Source organism: Tachypleus tridentatus, unplaced genomic scaffold, assembly GCF_004210375.1.
Source record: "Tachypleus tridentatus isolate NWPU-2018 unplaced genomic scaffold, ASM421037v1 Hic_cluster_1, whole genome shotgun sequence".
Taxonomy (NCBI): Eukaryota; Metazoa; Arthropoda; class Merostomata; order Xiphosura; family Limulidae; genus Tachypleus; species Tachypleus tridentatus.
Window position 1 is genome coordinate 21,392,918 of NW_027467777.1, and position 12,943 is coordinate 21,405,860.

A 12,943-nucleotide genomic window follows, 5' to 3' on the forward strand; every position below is an offset into this window, starting at 1 on the left:
AAGTGTGTCACAGACGAGATGCAAGTGGTGTGTAGGCTAGAAGTGTGTCACAGACGGGATACAAGTGGTCTGTAGAATAGAAGTGTGTCACAGACGAGATGCAAGTGGTGTGTAGAATAGAAGTGTGTCACAGACGAGATGCAAGTGGTGTGTAGAATAGAAGTGTGTCACAGAGGAGATGCGAGTGGTATGTAGGCTAGAAGTGTGTCACAGAAAAGATGCGAGTGGTGTGTAGGCTAGAAGAGTGTTACAGAGGAGATACAAGTGGTGTGTAGGTTAGAAGTGTGTCACAGAGGAGATGTGAGTGGTGTGTAGGCTAGAAGTGTGTCACAGAGGAGATGCGAGTGGTGTGTAGGCTAGAAGTGTGTCACAGACGAGATACAAGTGGTGTGTAGGCTAGAAGTGTGTCACAGACGAGATACAAGTGGTGTGAAGGCTAGAAGTGTGTCACAGACGAGATACAAGTGGTGTGAAGGCTAGAAGTGTGTCACAGACGAGATGCAAGTGGTGTGTAGGCTAGAAGTGTGTCACAGACGAGATACAAGTGGTGTGTAGGCTAGAAGTGTGTCACAGACGAGATACAAGTGGTCTGTAGAATAAAAGTGTGTCACAGACGGGATACAAGTGGTCTGTAGGCTAGAAGTATTATACGCAAAAAGGAAAGAAGACCATGAGTTTGGTAATATACTCATTACATTCAAACTACATTTGTTCAGAAACTAACTCAATGCTCATGATTTTGGTAATATACTCATTACATTCAAACTACATTTGTTCAGAAACTAACTCAATGCTCATGATTTTGGTAATATACTCATTACATTCAAACTACATTTGTTCAGAAACTAACTCAATGCTCATGATTTTGGTAATATACTCATTACATTCAAACTACATTTGTTCAGAAACTAACTCAATGCTCATGAGTTTGGTAATATACTCATTACATTCAAACTACATTTGTTCAGAAACTAACTCAATGCTCATGAGTTTGGTAATATACTCATTACATTCAAACTACATTTGTTCAGAAACTAACTCAATGCTCATGAGTTTGGTAATATACTCATTACATTCAAACTACATTTGTTCAGAAACTAACTCAATGCTCATGATTTTGGTAATATACTCATTACATTCAAACTACATTTGTTCAGAAACTAACTCAATGCTCATGAGTTTGGTAATATACTCATTACATTCAAACTACATTTGTTCAGAAACTAACTCAATGCTCATGAGTTTGGTAATATACTCATTACATTCAAACTACATTTGTTCAGAAACTAACTCAATGCTCATGATTTTGGTAATATACTCATTACATTCAAACTACATTTGTTCAGAAACTAACTCAATGCTCATGATTTTGGTAATATACTCATTACATTCAAACTACATTTGTTCAGAAACTAACTCAATGCTCATGAGTTTGTTAATATACTCATTACATTCAAACTACATTTGTTCAGTAATATACTCATGAGTTTGGTAATATACTTACATTCAAACTACATTTGTTCAGAAACTAACTCAATGCTCATGATTTTGGTAATATACTCATTACATTCAAACTACATTTGTTCAGAAACTAACTCAATGCTCATGAGTTTGGTAATATACTCATTACATTCAAACTACATTTATTCAAAACTAACTCAATGCTCATGATTTTTTTTTTACTTAAATTTTGATTGTTTGGAATAATCTTAGATTTGGTTCGCGTTATAAATCAGTTTTACGTGCGACTTATGTTTTTGTCAATATTATTCGTGTCTACTTAAAGTTTAGCTTCTGTTTATTACGTTGTGAATTAAATATACGTGTATGTCTTTTAAACACATTTGTTTATTTGGAGTTGTTGATAACAAAACTCCACAAGGAGCTGTCTGTACGCAGCCCACCACGGGGTATCAAAACCCGGTTTTTCAGGGAGATTTAATATAGTATAATAATTTTTCTTTCAGTACTCTCTTGGAGACGACTTTTAGCTGAAAACAACTGGCGACTATTGCCTCGAAGTAACTGAACCACTAGTTCAAAACAAACGTAGTATTTGTAATGCACAGATGTTAGAATAATTTGTAATTCGATGTATGTTTTTTCTGTATTAGCAAACAGTATCCCAATGATATAACTAGCTAAATTAACCTGGCAAGTAGTACCACAGCTTGCTGGAGTTAGGCGGACAAAACAGACGGCCTGGAAAATATCGATCTCCGCCCGGCGACATGGCTGCTTGCCTGCACGAGACAAAGCAAAAAAAAAAACACAAGAAAAACGTGATCAACCGCACCCTTCGACCTTGCAGCATGGTTGTTATGACAACAACTTAATACAATTCTAGACAAATTTATTTCCACTGGTTTTACGTATAGATAAATTCACCAAACCTTTAACTATATTTGATTTAGTTTTTAATTTCAAGCACAAGGTAATAAGGTAGATTTTAGTGACCTTGAAGATAAAATAGCCTTGAAAGGTATTATGCACTCAGTAAATCTAAAGAAAAAACCAACATTTTTTGTTCAGAAACTGGTCACATGACTATGTAAAACAGATAGTCTGTTTTCACGCTGATAGCTTAATATCAACTTAAAACCTGACCCTTGACATTATTTTTGAATTTCGCACAAAGCTACACGAGGGCTATCTGCGCTAACCGTCCCTAATTTAGAAGTGTAAGACTAGAGGGAAGGCAGCTAGTCATCACCGTCCACCGCCAACTCTTGGGCTGTCTTATCAACGAATAGTGGGATTTACCGTAACATTATAACACTCCCACGGCTGAAAGAGCGAGCATGTTTAGTGTGATGGGAATTCGAACCCACGACCCTCGGATTACGAGTCAAGTGCCTTAACTACCTGGTCATGCCGGGCAATCTACAGTTCACGACAACGAGATTCACAATGCGTCAATAATGTTAAGGTTCTATCGTGTTATGTTTGGCTTTACCACAGCGGTACTGCTTTCACTGTTTTTACCACATTATGTATGGTTTTACTGTATCGGCACTTCCAACGTTTGTATGTGCCATTAACAAACGTAATTTAATAATCACCAAACTCGAAGTTACACTTACTAAATTACTTCATGAAATCGATATTCCAGAGGTAACTCCTTTCTACGGTACACATACTCTAACGAGTTTTACATAATCTTAAGTTTTCTTTCAAACGTCTGCTTTATCTGTACGTTAACAACTGGAACTCCGACTTCCAGTGATTGGATATACAATTCTCTAGACTCCATCAACACATCACGAGCTGCACGCGAGAGCAAGATCGTTTCTTGACGTTAAAACACACCAACAAACAAACAGCAAACGACTTCAACAACGACGGGAGAGACGACGTCCATTTGCTTTAAGTAAACGAGTCCAAAGCGTGAAACATTTGTCGTGTGTTCTCGTCTGAACATATTCATCAGGCATCCTTAATTAAAAACTGTTATAAATGTAACGAGAACAAAAATATTATTAATTTTATACATTCAGTTAACGTACTCTGTCATTCAAAAGTGTCAAATTTTGTCGTGAATAATCGATTTAACATCAGGCTGAATTTCTGTCGAATATAAGCATCCTAAAACAATTCTATCAGCACACACTAGGTAATCATGTGAGCTGTGTTAGCACGAAATCGTCGAGACTCGATCCGTTAACTGAAATACGAAAACAAAGTTTTAGTTAAAATAGAAATTTCGTCTTTGTTTCGTTTGGTTTCGCACAAACCAACATGGGTTGTCCCTTATTTTAAACTGATATACTGGAGAGTGTCATGGTACGCTATTGAAACGAACCAACATGGGTTGTCCCTTATTTTAAACTGATATACTGGAGAGTGTCATGGTACGCTATTGAAACGAACCAACATGGGTTGTCCCTTATTTTAAACTGATATACTGGAGAGTGTCATGGTACGCTATTGAAACGAACCAACATGGGTTGTCCCTTATTTTAAACTGATATACTGTAGAGTGTCATGGTACGCTATTGAAACGATTCTTAAACTACATGATTTGAAAGGTATCTTGCATGGTTCTCACACTATTCACATTATTATCTGGTACAATTTACAATGAAACTAATTTTCATTTACTGTAACTCAATAATAAGAGGTTAATTACAACCCATCTCATCAAATAAAAGAACACAGATACTGAAATTATTAAAAATGGATAAAAACAATATTATAAAAAAAATAGTGAGAACTAAAAACCAGGCCAGAGTGAGATCCTGCGTGTTACACTGGAGTAACGAGAGACTTCAATATCTACAATACAGGTCAGACTGAGAACCAGTGTGCTACACTGTAGTACAATGCCAGTCAGTGTACGTTTCCACGTGTTAATGTGTAGTTCAACCTCACCTTTCAAACTTCTCAAATTTATTTTGTATGTAAGATAAAATGTTATATTCTGGTAACACACTGTGTTACTGACTTATTATAGTGTATAAACCAGGTGAATACATTAGTTACAAACTTTGTTACTGATTTATTGTAGTGTACGAACCAGGTGACAACTTTGGTGACACACTGTTTCTGATTTATTGTAGTGTCGACGTCGTCGTGGCGATTCATCAAGGTCAAGGAAGATGGTCCTCCAAGTTCATACATGGATCCAATCCTTGCTGCAAGGTCTTCTGGCAGTAACAAGAAGTCAGTTCAGAGGTAAGGAGAGGTCTCTGTAGTAACTGGCGTTGTTTCTCCTTCTCTTCAAAATGTTGTTGTCTTGATGACTCAAAGTATTCTGCTCCCTGATGGATAAGCGACCTTCCTGATTGTTAACATCAATGTTGCAGCTCTTGAGTGCTGTCTTCAGGTCATCCTTGAACTGCTTCTTCTGTCCTACTCTCATTTGTGTCCCATTTTTCACTTGACCATACAGGAGTTGGCTGTCATCCATTCAGAGCATGTGGCCTGTCCATTGGAAGTAGTTCTTGATAATGGTAGCTTCAATGCTACTATTCTTGGCTTCTTCGAGGACACTGAGGTTAGTTCTGTATTCCTCCCATTTGATCTTCAAGATACTCTGGAGACACCTTTGGTGGAAACGTTCCAGCTGGCTCAGGTGTCAATAATATGCGACTCATGTTTCAGATCCATACAGGAGGGTAGGGATAACGACTGCCTCGTGATAATCGAGCATCTTTGTGACTGTCCTAATGTCTCAATTATGGAAAACTCGTGTTCGAAAGGCAGCTCCTGCACATTTCAGATGATACTGGATTTCGCAGTCAATGTCTGCAGAGGATGGCAGATGGCATCCCAGACAGTAAGAACTGCTGACGTTTTCTAGGATCTGGTCTTGTAGTTTGACAGCAAGCGATACAGGGTTGACTGTTGCAGCTGCCGGTTGATGAATAATCTGGTCTCTTGGTCAAGTTTATAGAGAGTCCTATTTTTTGGTAGGCAAAGTCAGAAGCATTAAGGATATCCTGAAGGTCGATCACAGAGGTCAGTGATGGTGGTTTCTTAACCTTCAGGCAGCTAGGCCTGAAGAGCTTTCCGTCTGTCCAGTATTTGATCTTTATGCCTTATTGTATTGTATGAACCAGGTGAAAATATTTGTGATGCACTATGTCACAGATTTATTGTATAATTCTTAAAATAACACCCCTGAGAAGTATCTAAAAATTATGCACAACAATAATATTTATTGGCAACTTCTGATGATAAAATATGGTACAAATAGGCTGAAGATTTTTTTATTACCTTTCTACACTCAAGTGTCTTACAGGACATTTCATTCTACATACAGCCAATACAAACATTCATTTGCATTTTTATTTTTCACAAACGTCTTTCTACATTTTAAATTATACAAGTTCTGTTTCTAAAGTGTTTAAGTTTGTATTTGTCTTGCAAGATTCTGATAAGTGACAGAAACCTGATCAACGGTGAATCACTCAACTTCACTACACATGAAAATCTTCAAACATCTGAACAACCTTCTTCAAGATCAGCTATCAGTTTTGCCTACACAAGAAACAAGACATTGTTTGAACATCTGACAAATTTTGTTCATCTTAGTTCTATCTACATTTCAAGGATTTTGTTACAAATTATTGCTTGGCATTAGGAGTACTTAAGTATCAAATCTTCGCAAGAAGAAAGTCTTATAATAGAAGATATCTTATAACATGTTACAATCAACCCATAACATTTACAACTGACCACATAATTTATTCACTGTATCATTGGATTGACTTTCCTAGAGAAAGCAAAGGATATACTGGCACAACATAGAAAACATCAGTTTAATGAAGCTTATTGGTTTGAAAATATTAGTGCGTGTAGGAAGTTAACAACTTTGACCTAATCAGGTATATATACAGCTGAATATGATAAAACTTCTCTGATCTGCTTAGTGGTTAAAAGTTCAATGTAACTAAATTAATCATCATTTCTAACTTTCAACTTACTCCATTATTCCCAACAAACGTTTAATACTTTAATCACTGTTCTAGTTACTATAATTAAATAATGGAGTAACTGGAAATTAAACGACTCTAGGATGATCATTCCAGCAACAGCTCTGTTATACCGACATTGTAGTAGTTGACTGTTCCAAGAAACATTCTATTTGGATAAAAACTGATTCATCAGAAACTAATAATTATGAAATATAACAACACAGCTAAATTAGAAATTTGCCACTATAAAGCTAACAATTACTGGGTTAAAAGGGCATGTACCTTGGATAAAAACCTAGTTGTCAGAAATATAATACATTAAAATGAACTCACCAAGACTCCAACCCAGCAAGCAAGCTGGAACTCATCGCTGTCATACGATCATATAGGGAAGCTGACTTGGTAATGCTTATGGAAGTACTGTTAGCAAGGTTAGGGCTCGACTGATTTTGTGAATCACGGGCGAAGCACTCTAAACGGGTGTTAGAACATATTTTACTGGTTTAATATTAATACAAAAACACATTGATGAATGGCCAGTTAGTACAGATGTTTACTGGTTTAATATTAATACAAAAACACATTGATGAATGGCCAGTTAGTACAGATGTTTACTGGTTTAATATTAATACAAAAAACACATTGATGAATGGCCAGTTAGTACAGATGTTTACTGGTTTAATATTAATACAAAAACACATTGATGAATGGCCAGTTAGTACAGATGTTTACTGGTTTAATATTAATACAAAAACACATTGATGAATGGCCAGTTAGTACAGATGTTTACTGGTTTAATATTAATACAAAAACACATTGATGAATGGCCAGTTAGTACAGATGTTTACTGGTTTAATATTAATACAAAAACACATTGATGAATGGCCAGTTAGTACAGATGTTTACTGGTTTAATATTAATACAAAAACACATTGATGAATGGCCAGTTAGTACAGATGTTTACTGGTTTAATATTAATACAAAACACATTGATGAATGGCCAGTTAGTACAGATGTTTACTGGTTTAATATTAATACAAAAACACATTGATGAATGGCCAGTTAGTACAGATGTTTACTGGTTTAATATTAATACAAAAACACATTGATGAATGGCCAGTTAGTACAGATGTTTACTGGTTTAATATTAATACAAAAACACATTGATGAATGGCCAGTTAGTACAGATGTTTACTGGTTTAATATTAATACAAAAACACATTGATGAATGGCCAGTTAGTACAGATGTTTAATATTAATACAAAAACACATTGATGAATGGCCAGTTAGTACAGATGTTTACTGGTTTAATATTAATACAAAACACATTGATGAATGGCCAGTTAGTACAGATGTTTGCAGCGTAACAAAATAATGATGCTACTACAAACTTCCAATGCTTTATTTTCAAAAGTTATTTCTAAACTTTTGAAGTTAAATCTACACAGTAGACTGAGAGGAGGTAATTTAATGTCATCTGGCACAATGTTTTAAGTAAAACATCATAACAAAGAAAAATGTTTTAATCAGGCAGACAAACCTTTGGCAGTGTTAACTATAAAAAACTTGTTTCTTATTTTGTTGTGGGAACCATAAATGTTTTTTTATTTCAATCACATCAGCTAAAACAAAATATCTAACTAAAATAACATGCACAATGAAGAACTAAACACAAAAATCATACTAGATTCACATTTTACAGTTAGTTGCAACATTTCTGTCTCAAAGAGGATTTTGTGAGGATATACATTTACATGCAAGAAAACCTATGAGGATAGAAAATTTTCACGTTTTCTGCTACCAAATTCAACATGCTACAAACATTTAAAACAGTATTTGATTACATTACTATAAATAAGAAACATTAACAGTGTTCTGAATGGTAGTGTGATGAAAATTTTCCCCCAACCTTTGAGCCTGATGAACTTGACTGTGATACTGTTGATGACCTCAGGTGCTGAGGTGGCTGTATCAGTGGCTTGCTCGGTTCCATACTGATCGGTAATAATGGAAATTTTACCAATCCAGACATTAATGGGAGAACATTGTGATGGTCACTTCGTCCAGTTTGAGGCTTAGGACGTGTGTTATCCCAGCTTCCAGCAAGGTCTCCACTAACTGCCAAGCCTAATACCAACTGTATTAATATTAATGTAGGTATAGTTACAACTTAAGTATTGTACATAACAAACATCATGCTAATACATATATGTTCTTGTTATAATCCAAAACAAGTTTTCAAATATATCTCTTATATTTTAAAGTTTTTTTCATAATGTAAAACAAAACTACAACAATACTTTTAATACAGGTGTTAAAACAATAGGAAACCAATTAATTTCAGGTACAGGTAAAGGACTGCAAACTGAAATCACTGCTGGACACCAACATCATGATACACAAATTAAAACTTCAATAAAAACTTACAGATGATCCCTGAAGAGCTCTAGAAAGATTCATTTTGAAATGAGGACTAAAGACATCCAGGTCAAAGGGATCAATCAGGCTCTCAAATCACGGACTACTTGCTCTAACTTCACTGTGTGCTGAACATTATTTCTTTCTTTCACTCTGAACAAGGCTGCTAAGTAGCACATCAAACAACAGTTGGTGAGCCCAAGTCTGTCTCAAGTGAGCTCTCAGTTAATCTGCTGGAAGTTTCTTTTGCTGCTGTTGCATAGATGTCCAGAACATGTTCAAGTAACATGCTGGTTATTTCTTTCAATCTAAAAAATAACATGCAATCACGTTCATATTTAGAACTGGTACCTAACTACTTATAGTATAGTGAGTTTATACAGGTGTGGAAAAATGAGCAAAACATAACAAAGACAGGCCATCTTGAAATCATATTAATTTATCCAGAACACACTGTTAGTGATAAAAAGACATAACCTTGAAATAATACTTGTTTATCACTCAGGAATCACAGTTAAAGTATGAATTTGACATTAGGGTTTATTGAGTAACTAATTGGTTACTAAGTCTTTTACAACGTTAAAAAACAAACAAACAAACAATCATGACAGATGTTTAGTGTTTAAAGAAAAGATCTTCCACTTTTCTAAACTGGAATGTTTTGGGATAATACCCCTTCACCCTACTTGTGTAAAGGAACAATTTCAACCCTTAAACAGTGGAAATATTGTAGGTACAACTGATGATGGCCTCTGTTTGAGGGTTAATTAGGTCATGGGAGTGGTTTTGAACATGGTTGATATTTACTGGTAGAGAGACTTGATGTTGAATGTCTGAGAGGAGAGCCTTGTGGGACTCCTGATGTAATGTTGAATGTCTAAGAGAGAGAGCCTTGTGGGACTCCTGATGTAATGTTGAATGTCTAAGAGGAGAGAGCCTTGTGGGACTCCTGATGTAATGTTGAATGTCTAAGAGGAGAGAGCCTTGTGGAACTCCTGATGTAATGTTGAATGTCAGAGGAGAGAGCCTTGTGGGACTCCTGATGTAATGTTGAATGTCAGAGGAGAGAGCCTTGTGGGACTCCTGATGTAATGTTGAATGTCAGAGGAGAGAGCCTTGTGGGACTCCTGATGTAATGTTGAATGTCAGAGGAGAGAGCCTTGTGGGACTCCTGATGTAATGTTGAATGTCAGAGGAGAGCCTTGTGGGACTCCTGATGTAATGTTGAATGTCAGAGGAGAGAGTGGGACTCCTGATGTAATGGTGAATGTCAGAGGAGAGAGCCTTGTGGGACTCCTGATGTAATGGTGAATGTCAGAGGAGAGAGCCTTGTGGGACTCCTGATGTAATGGTGAATGTCAGAGGACAGAGTCTTGTGGGACTCCTGATGTAATGGTGAATGTCAGAGGACAGAGTCTTGTGGGACTCCTGATGTAATGGTGAATGTCAGAGGACAGAGTCTTGTGGGACTCCTGATGTAATGGTGAATGTCAGAGGACAGAGTCTTGTGGGACTCCTGAGGTAATATCAAATGGTTGAGAGATTGTGTTATTAATGTTACTGGAAACTGTTCATTCACTAAGAAAGTTGGATGTATGTCTGAGGATTGTGTCATTTACTTTCACGTTATGTAAACACTATCTAAGGAAGTTGTGTCACATTCAACAGGACATGACACATACCACTGAGGATATGCTTTGTGCTGTTACCTGTCATTCCCTACCTTCACTAGTCCATTGTTCCAGTGTACAGAGGGTATATTTAATAATAAAATACAACATACATTGGTGCTACTGTATTTTTAAAATTGTGTTTCAAGGTCAGAACCATCTGTATTTTTTGTTAAAATAAATGTTTTGTACACATTTGGCAGAGTTGTAAGCCATATGGCTCTTTAACTACCAACAGGATTATACCTAAACTTGTACTGTATATATTTAAACATCTCTACTTTAAGAATGTATGTGTTTCAACATTCACAGCCTCTTTATATTTAGTTCTTGTGAGGCTTTGGTCTTACTCACAGACTGAGGAAGTGGACATCAGTGACAAACTTGTTACCAGAGTGCTATCTACCAAGATCTGTGAGGGTGGTTTTACATAATTCTGTATTCCGTAAATAAGTCAAAGATCCCAAAATATAAACCACTTTATTTAAAGTAGTACGCATCTATAAAGGTTACAAATACACCTTCAGTACAATAAACACATTACAGTTCTAGCATGCATGAACAATTTCCAGTTTTAATTAATAACAATAAAAGAGAGTAATATTCATTTGTTTTTAGCATATAAGTATAATAATGTCTTTCCTCACAGATCTTGAGATATGAAAATAAAAAATTTCCTCTTTGAGAAAATCTACCACGTGTACTTGCCTGTTTAAAGAATGGCCTGCAGCCCTGTTAATAGCTTGACATAAGTGAAACATTGTAGACTGTAGTGGCAATGAAACCTGAAATACATGAACACATGCATGAATCAAGTTTATAAACTACTTTAGGACTGTAACACTTTCCAAACCAGAACTGTACTATAAGTTGTGAATAAACAGAAAACTCCCCAAGTTTAGCAAGAAATAAATTTTTCTATTCATTTACACTGAAACAGATTTAATTGAAGAAGAATATCTAGTGTTAATAACACTGAACTTCTTAAGAGAAACTGATACGGTCAAATATCCAGTGTTGTTAACACTGAACTTCTTAAGAGAAACTGATACGGTCAAATATCCAGTGTTATTAACACTGAACTTCTTAAGAGAAACTGATACGGTCAAATATCCAGTGTTGTTAACACTGAACTTCTTAAGAGAAACTGATACGGTCAAATATCCAGTGTTGTTAACACTGAACTTCTTAAGAGAAACTGATACGGTCAAATATCGAGTGTTGTTAACACTGAACTTCTTAAGAGAAACTGATACGGTCCTCCATTAGTAACGTAGACCTCAAAATATGTAGACCCTCAAGAGAAAGTACATCTTAATTTCAACTTTACAGTTTAAGGTTGTTCTTTCAAAAGAAAGATTATAAAATATTAATAATACTTGTAATCATAACTGAATCTTGTTTGTGTTAACAACATGGCTTATCTTACTATTCAAAATGGAAAACCAGAGGATCATGGTAATGTAGAAGTACATATATCTCAATACTTGATAACAAGCAATCCAAAAACTAAATATACAACAGCTTGAAAAGCAGCAAACATGAATCTTTAAATAATATTCAAACATCAGAATTAACCTAGACTTTTAATGATTAGCACTAAAATAATGTTGAGAGATTACTTCCAGCGGTAATTTAATCAAAAATAAAACCTGTAATGGAAGATAGAGAGCTGCTTAACTCAACTTTTCTATAACTAATATCCTTACCTGCAAGGGTATCTGTATGGTAGACTTAACAGTCTGTCCCAAAGCGTCACAGTGTTACCTCCAAGAGTATCTGTATGGCGGACTTAACAGACTGCCCCAAAAGCGTCACAGTGTTACCTCAAGGGTATCTGTATGGCAGACTTAACAGTCTGCCCGAAGCGTTACAGTGTTACCTCCAAGGGTATCTGTATGGGCAGACTTAACAGTCTGCCCGAAAGCGTCACAGTGTTACCTCCAAGGGTATCTGCATGGCAGGCGGTAACAGTCTGCCCGAAAAGCGTCACAGTGTTACCTGCAAGAGGTATCTGCATGGTAGACTTAACAGTCTGCCCAGGCAGCGTCACAGTGTTACCTGCAAGGGTATCTGTATGGTAGACTTAACAGTCTTCCCGAAAGCGTCACAGTGTTACCTGCAAGAAGGGTATCTGTATGGTAGACTTAACAGTCTTCCCGAGAAACGTCACAGTGGTACCTGCAAGGGGTATCTGTATGGTAGACTTAACTGTCTTCCCGAAACGTCACAGTGTTACCTGCAAGGGTATCTCTATGGTAGACTTAACTGTCTTCCCGAAACGTCACAGTGTTACCTGCAAGGGTATCTGTATGGTAGACTTTAACTGTCTTCCCGAAACGTCCGCAGTGTTACCTGCAAGGGTATCTGTATGGTAGACTTAACTGTCTTCCCAGCAATCACAGTGTTACCTGCAAGAAGGGTATCTGTATGGTT

General features: G+C 36.3%; 1 protein-coding gene across 2 annotated transcripts; it reads right to left on the reverse strand.

Moving 5' to 3' along the window:
- Positions 1 to 5,640: 5,640 nt before the first annotated feature.
- Positions 5,641 to 12,901, reverse strand: LOC143241878 (uncharacterized). Of its 2 annotated transcripts, none has more exons than XM_076485168.1 (5): positions 12,863 to 12,901; positions 11,216 to 11,292; positions 8,847 to 9,145; positions 8,329 to 8,556; positions 5,641 to 5,982 (listed from the first exon to the last, which is right to left on the reverse strand). In XM_076485168.1, the coding sequence occupies exons 3-5, from the start codon at positions 8,877 to 8,879 to the stop codon at positions 5,938 to 5,940; spliced, it is 306 nt and encodes a 101-aa protein (XP_076341283.1). In that variant the 5' UTR covers positions 8,880 to 9,145; positions 11,216 to 11,292; positions 12,863 to 12,901; the 3' UTR covers positions 5,641 to 5,937. The 2 variants fall into 2 exon arrangements, with proteins under 2 accessions (XP_076341283.1, XP_076341282.1); XM_076485167.1 differs by lacking the exon at positions 12,863 to 12,901 and adding an exon at positions 12,217 to 12,318.
- Positions 12,902 to 12,943: the final 42 nt, after the last annotated feature.